A 16124-nucleotide genomic window follows, 5' to 3' on the forward strand; every position below is an offset into this window, starting at 1 on the left:
ATAATTAATATTGACATATTGCTATTCACAAGTAACAAAAATCAGTCTTAAGTAGTATTTAAGAAAATAACAAAGAGTTAAAAACCTTTACCTTTAATGTTGTTCATTTCTAATTAATTATTCTTTATCCTTTGGGGATCCGAAGGTAATATAAAATAAAACGGGTCCCCCAGGGATCGGTTTTAGGGGATCAGATGGGAATAACCAACACCAGACGATCGACATCGTATTTTTTGTCGATCAACACGTGGGTACAGACAAAAAAGAGTAAATGTGTACGATACAGATGGTCGATATTGTATTTTTAACTAGATCGAAGCGTGTCGATCACATGAAATGTCGAGCAAATCTCATTTTAATCATCATCAATTTAATATCAATCGCGAACTTGCGAGTTCGCGATAATTTATTAATGGCAATTTTTGGTGGAATTAAGCCGGCGAGACTTCAATTCTCGTCTTACTTCGCCCCGGTGGAAAAGCACCTGCGAGTAGATGAGACACCGATCTTTCCATTGGTGAAAATAATGACGTGGCAACATTGTGCTGGTATACGAAGCTTTGCGCTTCTGAAGACAATCACTTTTTGTTAATAAGTATATTCTTTTTTTTTATAGTATCGAGTGACAAAACACAAGTTGACAAGTCCCATGTGCCAGTAATTTCACCAGCACCCTTGCCCTTCAAAACAAAACGCAGGAATGCTATCATTACTGCTTGGCGGCAAAAATAGGTGGCAGTACTTCACTGGATTAACTCTTTCACAAGGAGCTCTACTGCTGGTAAAATAAAGTTACATTATTTTAGAAAGCCATCGATTAAATTAATGCATAATATAAAATAGACAAGTAAAGTAAATTGTTCCAGAAGGACGTGACTAATCTCGTCTAGCCGAGACAAAAACGGCTTGTTCTAACAAAAAGCACTAAGTGTGGCGTGATTAGCGAATGAAAATGGGGCAAAAAGTGGGTTATTCAAATTTGAGTAATCAAGTATTTATAAACCTCGACTAAGTACTCCTTGTTACGTCATAACTTTGGTATAATAAAGTCACATGTGATAAACGTTATAAGTGCTTTTTATCTGATTTCAGAAAGGTGGATCTTTCTTTAATGTATGTTTCGCGATAAAATGTTAAATTTGGAAGAAATATTCCACCATAAATGGGACCACTGAGGTACCCTCTTTCCAACAAAAAAAATTATCAAAATCGGTTCACAAATGCTGGAGTTATCGCGTAACACAAAAAAAAGCAAAAGCAGTCGAATTGAAAACGTCCTCTTTTATTGGAAATCGGTTAAAAAAGAAGTTATTTACAAATAACTCGATCTATTTGCATTCCTTCCACAATCTTGGAAAACGCGAATCGTTCATCACGTCCATGTCACGTCCTTCACTTTCACAGACGGAACCTAGCTATATAAGCGGATGTATGTGTACACATTATTCGGTTTACGCAAACAACACTCAGACGTTAAGTTATTCAGGCGCCAAAAGCTTTTCACGACTAATATAAATCCGCCATTACTCTCCGACTTATTAACTCCTAGGCAACTGGTCGTTAATTTCCCTCGTCATATTTTACGTCGTCGTTACAGAACGAGTTTCTCTTTCAATTTTCCGCTGTTACTTGTTGTAAACTTGCTATTTTTAAGTAGCAGAAGAGCTCCTTGTGAAAGAGTTCGTCCAGGATAGTACTGCCACCTTACCTATTTCTGCCACCAAGCAGTAATGTCAGCATTACTGTGTTGCGGTTTTGAAGGGGAAGGGTGCTGGTGAAATTACAGGCACATGGGACTTGTCAATGACTCACGGTGACGGGATCAGCGGTAGAGACCCGCAGATCTTTGCAATTTAAAGCTACAAAAAAAAAACCAAGGTTGTTGTTTATATTAGCATCTGCATCCGCATTGACTGATCCTGGTATACAGTGCGGATATTCACGTCGTTAATCCAGAAACAGACTCCAACCCAATGATCTTATATACGTCTCCAAACACAAAAAGCAGCTCTACCGTCGTAGTAGCACTGAGAAAATTTTAGTTTGATTAAGCTAGCCAGGCTGATTGATTTTATTGCAGTTTGATTGTTTTTGATAATGATAACAAATGTCAAAATATTAAAAAAGCTTCATATACATTATATACGATTTATTATAAAAATATTAAATTCGAAAACATAATGTTCCTATATTTTATTTCGATTTTTTAAAATAGAATGTGTGAAAAGCCTGCACCAGCAATAACCCTGGTTAGTAGTTTATTTAAAAATCAAGCGAGTGCAAATTATAGATCGGTGACGAATCTGCGAGCGTTCGTTCTATAAGTCGATGTCATTTTATTGAAATCAAAATGCCTTGTATAAAATATCAATTGCTCAATTGCATTACAATGGATGCCTGTTGCATACGGATACAGCATCATTTCACTTAGGGATTCCGTTATTGTGAAGTTCAGTGGGGACTAATCGATAACAACACCGACCTCTGATTGGTCGACAAAAGGGCGCGGCGCGTCCCCATTGGTCGACTGAGATCGTGTGACGTCAAGGTCAACGACCTTTGTTGGCGCAATTTTTCAATTTACAATTTAAATTGAAGGGAATCAATCATTTGTTCTCTTTGAAAAAAGTCTACATCGGGAACCTCGCGTATATTGTTCTTATTATATTGTTGTAGATAGCAATTGATCAGTGAATTATTTGTTTGTTTAGAGATTTGTTAAGTAAATAACATAGAAATAACATAAAAGAAGTTAAGTAAATAACATACAAAAAAGTATAGGCGTCACCTACAGAAAAAACAGGCTGTACAATCACATTTTTTTATTTCTAAACATCAATATAATAATAAATACACTAATTTTGGTATTTACAAAAACATTGAGACAAACAGGAGCAACTCAATTTTCCCTTTTTGTAATCAAAATTTTTTAGTTTTTCAAATTTTTTGGAATCACCATATTCAATAACTCGTTTCGTTGCATCACAAAAAAAGAGGTGTAACTACAGTTTTCGTTTTGCGATTGGTTATTTCCGGGTAAAAAGAATTTTTGAGCAGTAGATTTATAAATAGATAGTAAAACATCGTAATCTAATAACATCGTGAGATTTGGAAGCATAAGTACTCTTAGTCTTACATACGTAGTCTTACTAAGTAAGTACCTACTAAGTAGTCTTAGATACTTCTCTAAATATGACAAAAAGTTCAACGTCGAACAGTTTTGCATAATTAATTGTTATTAATTATACCTTAGAATATTCATAATAAACCTATTTAGAATAGCAAATTTATGGAAACTAAAATGTAACGTAAGAAACACACGTAACTCTACTTTGTTCACTTTTGTGTTTCGATAGTCAATGTTTATTTGCCTTTTCATATACCCACAATTTTGAAGTATTTGCAACATTTTAAAGATGTATCTACTAGTTCGTAAGTTATATTTTACATTTATAATAAAATCTATTCGGGGTTGGATTAAGGGCCATTACGCCAAAGGGGCACAAAGGCGCACGCTAAATAAATATAATTAAATGAAATATTTATATAATTATTATACCTATAATAGTTTGACAAACCATGGACAAACCCCATGTCCTTGTCCAAAAGAAGTCTGTGTTTTTATTTATCCTAATATTAACAGGAAAGATAATTTCCGGTTATTTGGATGGATGGATCCAGTATTTCCTCTGATAAAAAATCCCAAGCAGACTTAAGACTGCATTCGTACACGTTAATATGTTTTATTTCATTTCTAATTCCCTTTTAGTTATAGTATATATATAATTATAAGTCTAATTTCAGGTATTAATTATTTTGTAACTAAAGTTCGGAATAGAGTGGTTTGAGTAAATATAAAACTGATTACCATTGCAGTCAGCCATGACAATGGGACCGTCAAGAGTTTGAAAAAACAAACATACGCGATTTAGATCCGGAATAATAGTTTCATTTTCAATAAGTCAAATATAAAAAATATAAATCCGGTATTAGATATGTTTATTTATTTATTACTACTGTATCTTAAAGAAACGTTATAACAGATAATAATAGAGGTTCAACGTCCAAGTGCATCAGTGTCACTGATGCTAACCGGTTTGCGGTTGTTTTTATTTTAGTGACGGAAAATTGAAGCATGTTATTAGAGCTCTAAAGAGTTCTTGTTTTTTTTATAAATATAATTTCTAGGCAGTGTACAATTGTAAATGTTACTTAATTTGTGTTATCTATAAAAAATAGAGTTTATAATATGGAGAGTATATTTAATTTACCTAAACTTCAAATATCTTCATAAATAAAATTAAATAATTAAAACAAAATTGTTATATTATTAGTTACAATTCTATATATTTTTTCTAAATATACTACCGCAGCAAAGCAGTCGCTAATTTCACTTAAAAAATGTTGATTAAAATAGAATACATTAATACTATTATATTCTTCTTTGATACATAGAAACCGGCCTATTATTATCTCTAGTTATCATAGATAGTCAATAAAGAAGCAGTCAGAGAGTTAACGTCAAATCCTATTACACTCAGGCATTTGGCAAAATCATCATTGGACATTATTCTCACAGGACATTGGCGCAATCGCCATTTTTTTTTGTATAATTTTTATAATAATATTAAACTACCGTCCATAGTTATTTTTACTTGACATTGGCAAAATCATTGATTATTTCGATGGAGCCATAACATTTAAAAAAGAAGAAAATCATCATTTTTCATAATGATGGAGCCATAAAAATAAAAAGTGATAGTGATGTAAGCTAAGAAATCATTAAGAAATGATGAAATAGTATAAGACAGCACAAAGACGTGCGTCTTTGTGCTGCATCAAATAGTATAAATATGTTTCCCAATCACAGTAAGGTCGGTCATTTGCCAACCAACCACTCAATCCGTTTCCAGCTCATACCACCATTATACACCCGTCTGAAAGAATATTGTACTCTTCGACTACCTTCACCTGAATCATGATATAATACGCAAACGATCCAAAACTGTGTACTAAACGCACAGGAACTAAAATATTAGTCTATTTTATGTTTATCTTCACAACAGCGTTCACATAAAGTACAAACTTTATATTCGTACAATCATTAAAAGATTAAAGAGAAAAAGGGAAAAAAGAAGAAGTATGCTTTGATCATAACAAGCTGACATCGCTGGAAGCTCGGCAATTGTGCAAGTTAGACTTATTTTTTTTATGATATCAAGTAACGGGACGAACACGTGGTGCGTCTGATGGTAAGCTACACGCTTATCCATACACGCCTAGCCACTGCGCCCGTCACCCCGTCACCCTGAGACATAAGCTGACAAGTCCCATGTGCCTGTAATTTCACCAGCACCCCTGACACTTCAAAACCGTAGAGTAGTAGTAATGGTCACGTTACTGCTTGGCGGCAGAAATAGGTACTTCCCTGGACAAACTCTTGTATCTCGACTGCTACTAAATCACAAGGTAACTAAAATGTAAGCATCTACTTAACATATCTGAACTGTAGTCGAGACCACTGTAAATTACTACTACAACGTATGAAAAATAATGCTCGGACTTTGAATCTCATACGAGCAGGTGGCTACATAAACAGTAAATAACATTACAAAGTACAAACGATTACAAAGTTATATAACCAACAAACTTCTTAATTTTATGATGCTGTCGTTTTACATTTTTTCGTTGTTCTCATCTGTTTATATGTCTTCTCTATATCAGGCTACATCCCACAACACGTTTCGAGTTAATTAAAAATGTATACCTTCATCAAATCAAAACATTGACTTCAACAAATCTTCGCTACACACATAGAGATTACAATGTCAAGTTCAAATTACAGAATTGATATGGCGCGTGGTTACAATACTTGCAGCAACGACATCTCACCAGACAAGATATGAGTACCTGCTTTTGTTTGTAAAATATGTTTTGTTATGTAGGAGTTATCTAAGTTTATCTGGAGGTTCGAGTCTTTCAATCTCATTAAAAATGTCTCTATTGCAATAGTATTATTAATTATTTGTTACGTTATGTGCTATCGTAATGAGCAAATCTTACGATCTTATATTTACTACAAAAATTGTTCTTTGTGTTTGTTTGTGTGTTCAAAAACATTATTTACGTTAAAATCAGTGTCTCAACAAATATGATCGTTGAATGAAACGACTTTCAAGTCTCAACAAACAGTCACTTATTGGCTACAATTGAAGCTGATTGTCGTCCATTTTACTACAATTGGCTCAGTCGGGCGGCCAATAGCTTAATCGGCATAGTCGGGGTCTCATGCCATTGCCATGCATTACTAATTGACTATCATCCGATGTTGCGGTAGGACTTTGTAGTCCCTTTTGTATTATTAATGGCATTAGTAAGCATAAGATCCTATGACCATCAAACTTCTTCTTATCGTGTTGATGCTTCTTTTATTTTATAACTAAATTGCCTTTATAAGTTGCCACCTTCACTGCGTTATACGTGGTCGCGTTGACATCTTCCTTCGTACAGGTATTAGTGTACGAGAATCACCACAGTCCCATCGGGTCAGACTAGCAACCCTGTCCTTTAAACAACTTGTCTCCGTTCCACCTTTATTCTGTTTTAGACATGATTTTTTGATTTTTTCGACATGATTTTCTGAGATGCTGTAAGTTCCATGATCGGTATCAATTTCACCTTTTTAGCGACATCCTAATCTAATTCTGCGAGAGTAACAGTGGATTCAATTGTAACCACTCTTTTTGTACGAGCATTCAATCTATCCAGATTGATGGATATTTAGATTGCTCTCAGGACATTTTATTTTTATGTTGGCCATGCTAACTGTTGAGTAAATTTCTTAAGGATATTGTACGGTCAAATTGACTTGACCTTTAGTAATGTTAGGTGCTCGTAAACTAGCTAATATTATTATTACCTTGCCATTCAAGGTTACCTAAAAGCACTCAATGAGATCGAAGTCTGTAAAGAATATTTGTTCCATAAAAAAACATTAAAAGCGTGCTAAAGATGATTCATTCCGAGGGTCTCGTAAATTCATTTCAAGATGATTTATTGGTATTGGAAGACCATTCTAGGTTTTGTTCATCGTATGGACAAATTGAAAATTAATAGTTTCAATTTACTTTATTTAGCAAGCTAGTTGAGAATATTAAACTCTAATCGTTGCAAAGTTTGATCGTTACAATTTATCCTTTTGCTGATAAGCACGCTGTAAAAACCAAATGTTATGTTACGTTGAAAGTAATAACAAATTAACATACCTACTCAATGCATTAGAATTTTAATATTTTAAAAAACGATGGGACGAACAAGTCATGCGCCTTGTGGTAAGTGACATGCCTGTCCATAGCAGTTGCAGTGTCACTCAGAGTTTTAAATTGCAAAAATCTGAGGGGTACTGCCACCGCGCCCGCCATCCTGAGATACAAGTTGACAAGTCCCGTATGCTTGGATACCATACAAAATAAGTACGTAGTGGTCACATTATAGTTTAGCGGCAGAAATAGGTAAGTACCCTCAATAAAAAAAAAACACGCATCAGTTTATATAATAATAGCCATTGACTTACAAATAAATGGACGACGGGTCTAATACAAAAACCACGTAAAAAATGTCCCAAGTCAACCTATTTAAACGTAGTGACATGTAAAGGAACATAAAAAAGCTAAAACGTTGAATTTAAATTGTAATGTCATCGCAGTACTGTCTAATTTTGCTTGCTTCGCTGTCAGTCGAACAAACGAAGACTAAAGCGTGAATGACGCTCTGTATACGATTTTAACGCCCTATAAGTTCGGACACTTTTTAGCGCGGACCCGACGTCCATATAATTATAAGTCAATGATAATAGCTCAGTTTTGAACATCTGCACGAAGATCTAACAAGAACGGGTTGAGTAGTAACTGGGCATAATGTTATTTGCCAGGCAATGATATAATGCATGGTAATAAGCATTATATACATGAAAACAATGTGACTAATACACTGTATGGTTGGTTATCAAAGTCATCTATCATTTTGGTAGACGGATTACAATACAGATAATAATCAAGAAAATGTTGTTACTCTACATGCGCCAGTTCGATACTTCATAAAATGTCACATTTATAAATTTTGGCACGATAATACTTTTCAAAGTTGTCAAAAATAAATGCCAATGTTTAACCTTAACGTTACGAAATATATGTAATACGGTTATCACTAGTCATTGTGCAGGACTCCGAGTTCAAAATGCTCAAATCAAAGTCCGCCAGAACCAAGGTTAAACTTTTTGATTCACACGAACCATTCATTTTGATTCTTTTTATGGCCCAGTAAATTGCATAAGCATACAAAAAAATGTTAGTCACGCCGTGTTATCGATTATGTATGAGGTAGTTTACTGTATTGTTTATCATGAGATCTTTTGTAATGTGATATTCAAATATGTCAGTGAGATGAATGTATTTTTTTAGAGATGCCTACTTAATGCACACATGTAGTATTTAGAAGTACTTGCTAGTTATCTTAATTCAAGGTTAGTTTAGGATTTTATATTTTAATTAATTGACTACCAATCAGTATCAGTATAACACGCAGTACAAAAACAAGCTTCGTTAGAACATGGAAACATTATTTTCACAAATGGTAAACATACTACGATTTAATTAATTATTTTAATTACACAAAACTATTTTAATAAAAGTGTCGTATATATAATTTCAAGTATTTTCATGCAATTATCAGTGCGATCGATAATTAAAATTAGTCAATAAAAATTATTTGTATCGCATTTTTTTTTATGTCAAGTTATGCGCAACGAACAAGTGGTGCGACTGGTAGTAAGCGACACGCCTGTCCATAGCGGTTGCTTAATATCCCATGAATCTGAGAGGTACTACCGCTGCGCCAGTCACCCAAGACATAAGTTGACAGGTCCTATGCGCCTGTAATTTTCCCAGCACTCTTACTCTTCAAAACCGGAACGCATATCATATTTACATTACCGCTTGGCGGTAGAAATAGGTAAGGCGGCAGTACCTCTCTGGACGAACTCTTTCACAAGGAGCTCTACTGCTACGAGATGTTAGAGCTACTGCATATTATAGAAGACTAAATAAAACGACAGAGATGATTTTTTTAATATAAATTATGTTATGATAATGTAACTAGCGACTTACTAAAAATTTAGTACAATAGGACAAGTATGGTAACTCCACAGAAACTTAGCAGCGCGTCTTTTATGTGTGCCTGCCGTCGCATAAATAATTAAAGGCGCGTGAGACGACCAGTGCTATGCAACGCGAATGCATCGCGAGATTATGCGAATGTGTTCGTCCGCATACGCCACGCGGCGGGCGCGCGTACATGCAATTCTCGCTGTTACGTTTGTGCAGAGTTAGCGTACTTGTCTTATTATATTAAGGTAAAAACGTCCACTTCCATTTCGATACCTCCAATGAATACTAACGCCAACTGTATTTATATATATATTAATATTAAGCTTCCCGAATTTTGTGCAAAAAAATAAAAGAAACAAAATGAAAACAGAACATGTCCAAAAATTAAGTTGAGTGTTTATTGGAAGTATCGACCTATTCACCAGTACTAATCTAAGTTAAAGTTTCAGTTCCGAAATGTTACTAGTAATTACTAGTCACTACTCAGCTTCAACACTATTACTTTAACTCTTTAACTTCAAAGTACCTCATAAGATCGGAATGTTTCAATTTAGATCATTTAGAGAACAGAACAGTTGATTCATTGATATCAATTACTCAATACGACCAGGAACAAGGGAAGTATTATCTTTCAATTCAACGAACACGTACATCTACAATACCGTCATTCATTTCACAAAACTGTTAGGTACCGGTACGATGAATAATCCTTTCAAGATTATCTTTTATTTTGTCATAATTTCTACAACAACTTATCAATACATTGTAATAAATTTTTATGGTTAATGTTGATGCTTCGTTTCTATGACAGATAACAATATGAGAATTTTAAAATCGCAACCGACATTGTCTCAATTTAGTAATAACTACACTTAAAAACAAAATTAGACAGAGTTAGATAAAGTAAAAATACAAAATTAGACTAATAGTTCGATCTACCGCCTCTCAAGCAGATGGTCGTGGGTTCAAATCCGGGCTTGCAACTTCGAGTTATACAGAATTACAAATTCAAAGTTGAAAAAAAAATATTTCGGACATAAGGGTTAGTAGCAACAGTGCGCTTAAAATGAGGTAATATTACAAATAAACATCCTCTTTATATATATATATATATATATTATATGCCTTCGGGTCCAGTGCTCATGAAAAGAACCCTGGATCCTGAACGCGATGACATTCAGGTTACCACTGCCACTAATTTTGCGTATCAAGAAAGCCGCTCTTTTTCGCATAACAGCTTCAAAACTATCAACACGAGTGTTAGCGATTATTCCTGAGACGCACTGCAGAAACGTGCGAATTTATATGCGAAAGTTAACTTGAAATTTACCATGAGCTTTTCGGTGAAGGAATACATCGTGAGAAAACCTGCACAAATCTGCAAAGCGATTGAATGATTGCGTGAAATTTCCAATCCGTATGGGCGCACATGGGAACTGCTGCCCAAGCACTATCATTGTGAGAGGAGGCCTATGCCCATCAGTTGGACTGTACGTAGGCTAACTATCATTACAGAGAATTACGTCAAACATTCACGAGCAGTCACGTGCACCGTTTGCACATACTAAATCATAATATTAACACTTCATCGTTGCCTATCCTATGACTAAGGCAGTTATTTAGTACATACGTTTACCTATTTGACTTACAAATAAAGCAAAGTATATACGTTGGCAAGACTTTTTTGTTAACCACAATAATAAAACTATAATAATTATGTTCTAGACAACCACACCAATTGCCTTGTCTCAAATTAGAGAATTCCCTGTACTATGAGTACCGGAGTACCAACCAGAACACCCAGACCAGAACCAATTTAGAAAAGTACATTTCCTAAATTGAACCTACTGGGAATCAAACCACATCCAGCGCCCACAGTGTAAACTGTTAGGCCACCGAGGTCACCATACGATCCATAAGTATTCCTATCAAGTATAACTCGATCTCAAGTTAATCATACTCATACTTTTTCTCTGTAGGCGGTTAAAAAGGTTCTAAAATCGGTTGCCTGAAGATTGTACCAAATAATAAATAACTTTTTCATAAAAAAATCGACCTCACCTATTTGCCAAGTTTTATTGAAATCGGTTAACCGAAAGTGGAATATATTCTTCACATTTGAATGGGACCACTCATCGAAATAGATTCATAAATGTCGGCGTAAACACGTAACATACAAAAAAGAATTGAGAATCTCCTCCTTTTTCTGAAGTCTTTTACAAAATAAGGTAAAGTGTTCGTTTTTCAAATCAAATGTAGCCTACGATTCTTATGTCGAATATTTAATCATAGAATAGTTCATTTTTAATTTTTCTTCTATGTTTGATAGTTAATTGTATATACAGCGTAAGTTTCAGTATACATACAAAGTCAAAGCCGCTTTCAAACGAACACAAGAATATGTACAAGAAATGTCATGTAAAAATAATCTCAGTATTGAGTACTAAAAAAACCGACTTCAAAAGTACGTGGAATGACATCTATTTGCCAAGTTTTATTGAAATCGGTTACCGGAAAGTGCGCAAACTCGGATTCATCCCCTAGTTCGCCACTATATGGAACTTGCCACAGGAGACATTAAAAATCGGTTCTCACTACTCAAAGTACCTATATTGAGAGAGAAAAACGCTTTGAATTGGAGAATAGCAAAACCATTAAAATAATTGCTCCTTATAATAAAATTTGGGAACTATTTATAAAAATGAATCATCATGCGTGAACAGCCACCCTTAGAGGTGGATGATTTTCTTCAAAATTAAATGCGACCACTATGGAGGTACCGTCTTTCCAACAAAAAAAGAATCTTCAAAATCGGTTCACAAATACCGGTTAATACGGTTTGCGCGTAACATACATTACAAAAAAGCATAGAGTCAAATTGAGAACCTCCTCCATTTTTTGAAGTCGGTTAAAAATGAATCTTCAAGTTGTAAAAATAAAGTAGATGATTGAACATATTCTGTAATCTGTGATTGAACTAAAATCGCATTGATTGACGTTGATTGAACAACAACAGTATCATTATTAGGACAAAGCCCGTATTGTTTTTTATTAAGTAAGTAAGTATATAGTGCGGCACCAAATATACCAATTTTGTTTATTGGAAATAGATTAGTCATAACAACAATATTTAAACGTTTGGGAAACATCTAAAAGGTGTTGTTTGCTAGAAGTTGATGTTTTTCTTATAATTTTGTCATGGATAGTACAGGCAAGAGCAAGTAAGTCACTTAGAAGACGTAAATTCAACTTTATGCCACGTACGATAAGCATTGTCCTAATATTTGTTACTTATTCGTTTATTAAATTAATAGATTGAGAAAAAATATTTAATAAAATGTCTGAACTATAATTTAATAATGAAAATTTAAATGAACATATTTTCAAAAAGGCACTAAAATGACAATTTTTAAGTTACGCGTCTGATATTTTTTGTAATATTTTGCATTATCGTTATTTTGACTAAGGACCTCGTTTAAAAGTATTGCCTAATAATGTTAACAAACTATTCCAATCACAAGTAATTCTCCTTGAGTTCTTATAACATCGCGTGATATACTTAAGCATACCCTCTATTCTATTTATTTTAAATTCAGAATAGCGATTATTTAACATTGGCTGTTACCTGAATTTTTTAAAATGGTTGTGCATTTACATTTTAATTTATATAAAAATGGGACTACGTGTTTCCTTTCCACCCAACAAAACACAAAAAGTTTAAACCGGTGCGGTAGGTGCATAGAAGGAAGCCGGCCGGCACATTGATTTCTCTTCGTTCTCAGAATCGCGAATCAAAAAAAAATAGACAAAAACTTACCAATGGCCTTCATGAACTCATCAAAGTTCTCCGAGGAGATCATCTTGTACTTCTTGCCGCAGAAAGATTCCATTTTTGAATAGAATTAATTTGCAAGGGCGTCAAAAAAAATATGTTAGCCTCACGTACCGGCCTAAACTAGAATGATAAACGCGGCAACCGGTGAGCGAAGCGAGGGAGCAAGAGCAGCGCGCATGCGTGACCGAATGAATGGAACGAACTTAATTAGAATGAATGACTTTGCGCTCGGTTAAGTTGGTCTTGTTCATCACATACGCCATACGCTAAAAATATAGGAATAGAATATAGGACGGTTTAGGGCTTGTTTAAGTTAGTATTTACATATAATAGTATATGTCATTTTTTTAAGGAGTTAGGTGTTCTAGTGTTGGATATGCTATGGCAGTATGAGCTTAGATAATGTGCAAGTTCTTTTTTATTTTACGAGTAGTTAATAGATTAATGGCAGTACTTAGGTATTCCTATAGTAGTATTAGGTATTATTAGGGTAGGCAGAGACAACAGCCTTCCACTTACTATGATCAGACACACATCTTTGGCCTTGTCACAACGTTTACTTTAGTTTAGTTTAGTTTATTTAGTACTTTTATAGTACCTATGCTTGTCGGTTAAAGGGGTACTCTTGACCTGGCTTTTTTTAGGAGGTCCCGAAGTTGGATGTGGTAATTTCGCCTTGGTCAGCCCTTACCAACTCGCAATTTAACACCTCTTTCTTTTTCTCTTTCTACAAAATACAACACTTTTTCTTCAATGGAAAATTGACGATGTCATAGTAAAGTAGCACTGCACAGGCCATGATTAAGCTCCCCTGATAACAAAAATCATAACAAGTCCAGATCGTCCCAGAGCATAGTTTTTCAAAGTGATCCCTACCTATGCTACCCTGCCCACTACCCTGTCCCCCAGTGGACACAGAAGAGTCCTAGGCGGACGGTAGGAATTTTGGGAGCAATTGGCCATTGATGCTGTCCAGGGGGCGCAAAAACGAGCGATTCGTTCTGTGTACCGTTTAGGTTATAGAATAGAATAGAATAGAATAAGCTTTATTGCACACAAAACAAATGGAAACATTACAATATATATGTTAATGGAAATGTACAATCGGCGGCCTTATCGCTAAACAGCGATCTCTACCAGGCAACCTTACAGATTATTATAGAATTTAATTAAATACAGGTGAAGGGCAGCTAATGGTGCACAAAGCAGCAACGATACATAAATTGAACTTAATAATCTTTATAAAAACTTACTACATAAGTAACATACATACACATAACTACTATACTAAATATATATCGATACATATACAATACATAGAATATACTTATGATAATATACTACTTATATATATTTTAGAATTTGGATGATAAATACTTCAACTAAGTGATAAATAATGTTCCTTTACCAATTGTTTAAATTTATCAAGCGATTGGGCACGTCTTATAGTTTCCGGTAGGTCATTCCATAAGCGAGCTGCTTGGACCGAGAAAGATTTATCTAGAGCCTTCGAAGAATGGATAGGTATCTGCAGCTTTAGGTTTTCCGATGATCGCAATACACGCAAGTGAGTTTCGTGAAGGAAGGTAAAACGCTCTTTAAGATAAGCAGGAGAAGTGGGGTTAAATAGGATATTGTAAAGAAGAGAAACAGTATGAGCATTCCGGCGAAGGCGAATTGGCAACCACTTGAGTTTAGTACGAAAATCAGACACGTGATCATATTTACGTAAGCCAAATATGAATCTAATGCTAAAATTTTGGAGTCGCTCAAGTTTATTCAGTTGCTCTTCAGTGAGATTGAGTTGGTTCTCGGGTTTCTCTCAGAGAAAAGTTTAAGGAGACTGGTATCTTCTACTCAAATATTTGGATGCCCGTAAAAATATACATAATTTCATTAAGAAAGAAGATATCCATAATATTAACCTTAGAACTAAGTCCCAACTCATGGTACCACGATGTCTTTTAACTAAGGTAAACGATTATTTTATGGGGAACTGTATACGTTTTTACAATAAGATTCCGGAGAATATATTAAGATTATCATTTTCTAAGTTTAAAACTTACATTAAAAGTATTTTAATTGAAAAGTCATATTACAAAATTGAAGAGTATATTTTAGATAAAGAAGTATGGAAAGACAACAAGAGTCTAGATTCCACACAATTATGATTCATTAGCATTAATACCATAGCATTTAGGTTTATTTGAAAAGAGCAATCCTTTGAGTTTCTTGCTCGTTCTTCTCAGGGAGTCAGCGTAGTGAACGAGCAGTAGTTTAAAAAGTAACTAAAAAATAATGTTTGCGAGTGTAAAAATTTTTCCTATGGGTTTTGATTTTGACTTGCTACGGCATTTGAAAAAAAAACCTAAGTTATCTATGTAAACTACACTACGAATTATAATTTTTTTTCTTGTGATTTTTTGTGTTAAGTTAATATAAAAAATAGGTGTTTTTAATTATTCTTTGTTGAGGTGGGCGGTGAAATTTTTTTATCTTGTCTGAGTGGGCGGTGAATCAAAAAGTTTGGGCACCGATGTTCCAGAGGCTTAATTATTACGACAACCTCCGTGATCGAGTGGCTTGCACACCGGTTTTCATGGTGTCGCCATCTGTGAGGTCCCGAGTTCGATCTCCGGCCGGGTCAATGTAAAAAACTAACTTCTCTACATTATCACGGATCTGGGTGTTTACGGAACCGTCGTTGTTTCCGATTACCATGACACAAGTGCTTTAGTTTCACACTTTAGTATAAGAGCAACAGATTATGTGATGTTGTCTAATATTAATTTATTTATTAGACGTCTATAACTGTGCTCAGGTCTGAGATCCATAATTAATAATAAAGATAATACACTTGAATGGTAAAAATTATTTTACGTACGAAACATTTTAAAAGCAAAAGTGTAACTTTAACTGGTCCCAGGTTCGATTACGGGGTTGGGGAAATATTTGTATGGCCTGCATTTATTTCTCTTGTGAGTTTGGGTGTAATTTGTGGTTGTCTATGTGTGTATCCATGGCACCCGCGACACAGGGTTTCCCTAGTGCGGGGCTATGTTGAGTGTGTGCGTTGTTATTATATACTTGTAACACCGCAACCCAATGATAACAGTTTTAGTTAC

The 16124-nt window shown here is 34.6% G+C and overlaps 1 protein-coding gene across 1 annotated transcript in view; it reads right to left on the reverse strand.

Annotated features, from left to right (window-relative positions):
- Positions 1 to 13172, reverse strand: part of LOC113240663 (myelin P2 protein-like) — a 31034-nt gene extending 17862 nt beyond the window's left edge. Inside the window, exon 1 of the mRNA XM_026478027.1 lies at positions 12982 to 13172. Within this exon, the coding sequence (XP_026333812.1) occupies positions 12982 to 13054 (73 nt within the window). The 5' untranslated portion in view covers positions 13055 to 13172. The remainder of the gene's footprint in view (positions 1 to 12981) is intronic.
- Between the last annotated feature and the right edge of the window lie 2952 nt (positions 13173 to 16124).

This window comes from Hyposmocoma kahamanoa, unplaced genomic scaffold, assembly GCF_003589595.1.
Source record: "Hyposmocoma kahamanoa isolate Upper Pololo Valley unplaced genomic scaffold, ASM358959v1 160, whole genome shotgun sequence".
NCBI lineage: Eukaryota > Metazoa > Arthropoda > Insecta > Lepidoptera > Cosmopterigidae > Hyposmocoma > Hyposmocoma kahamanoa.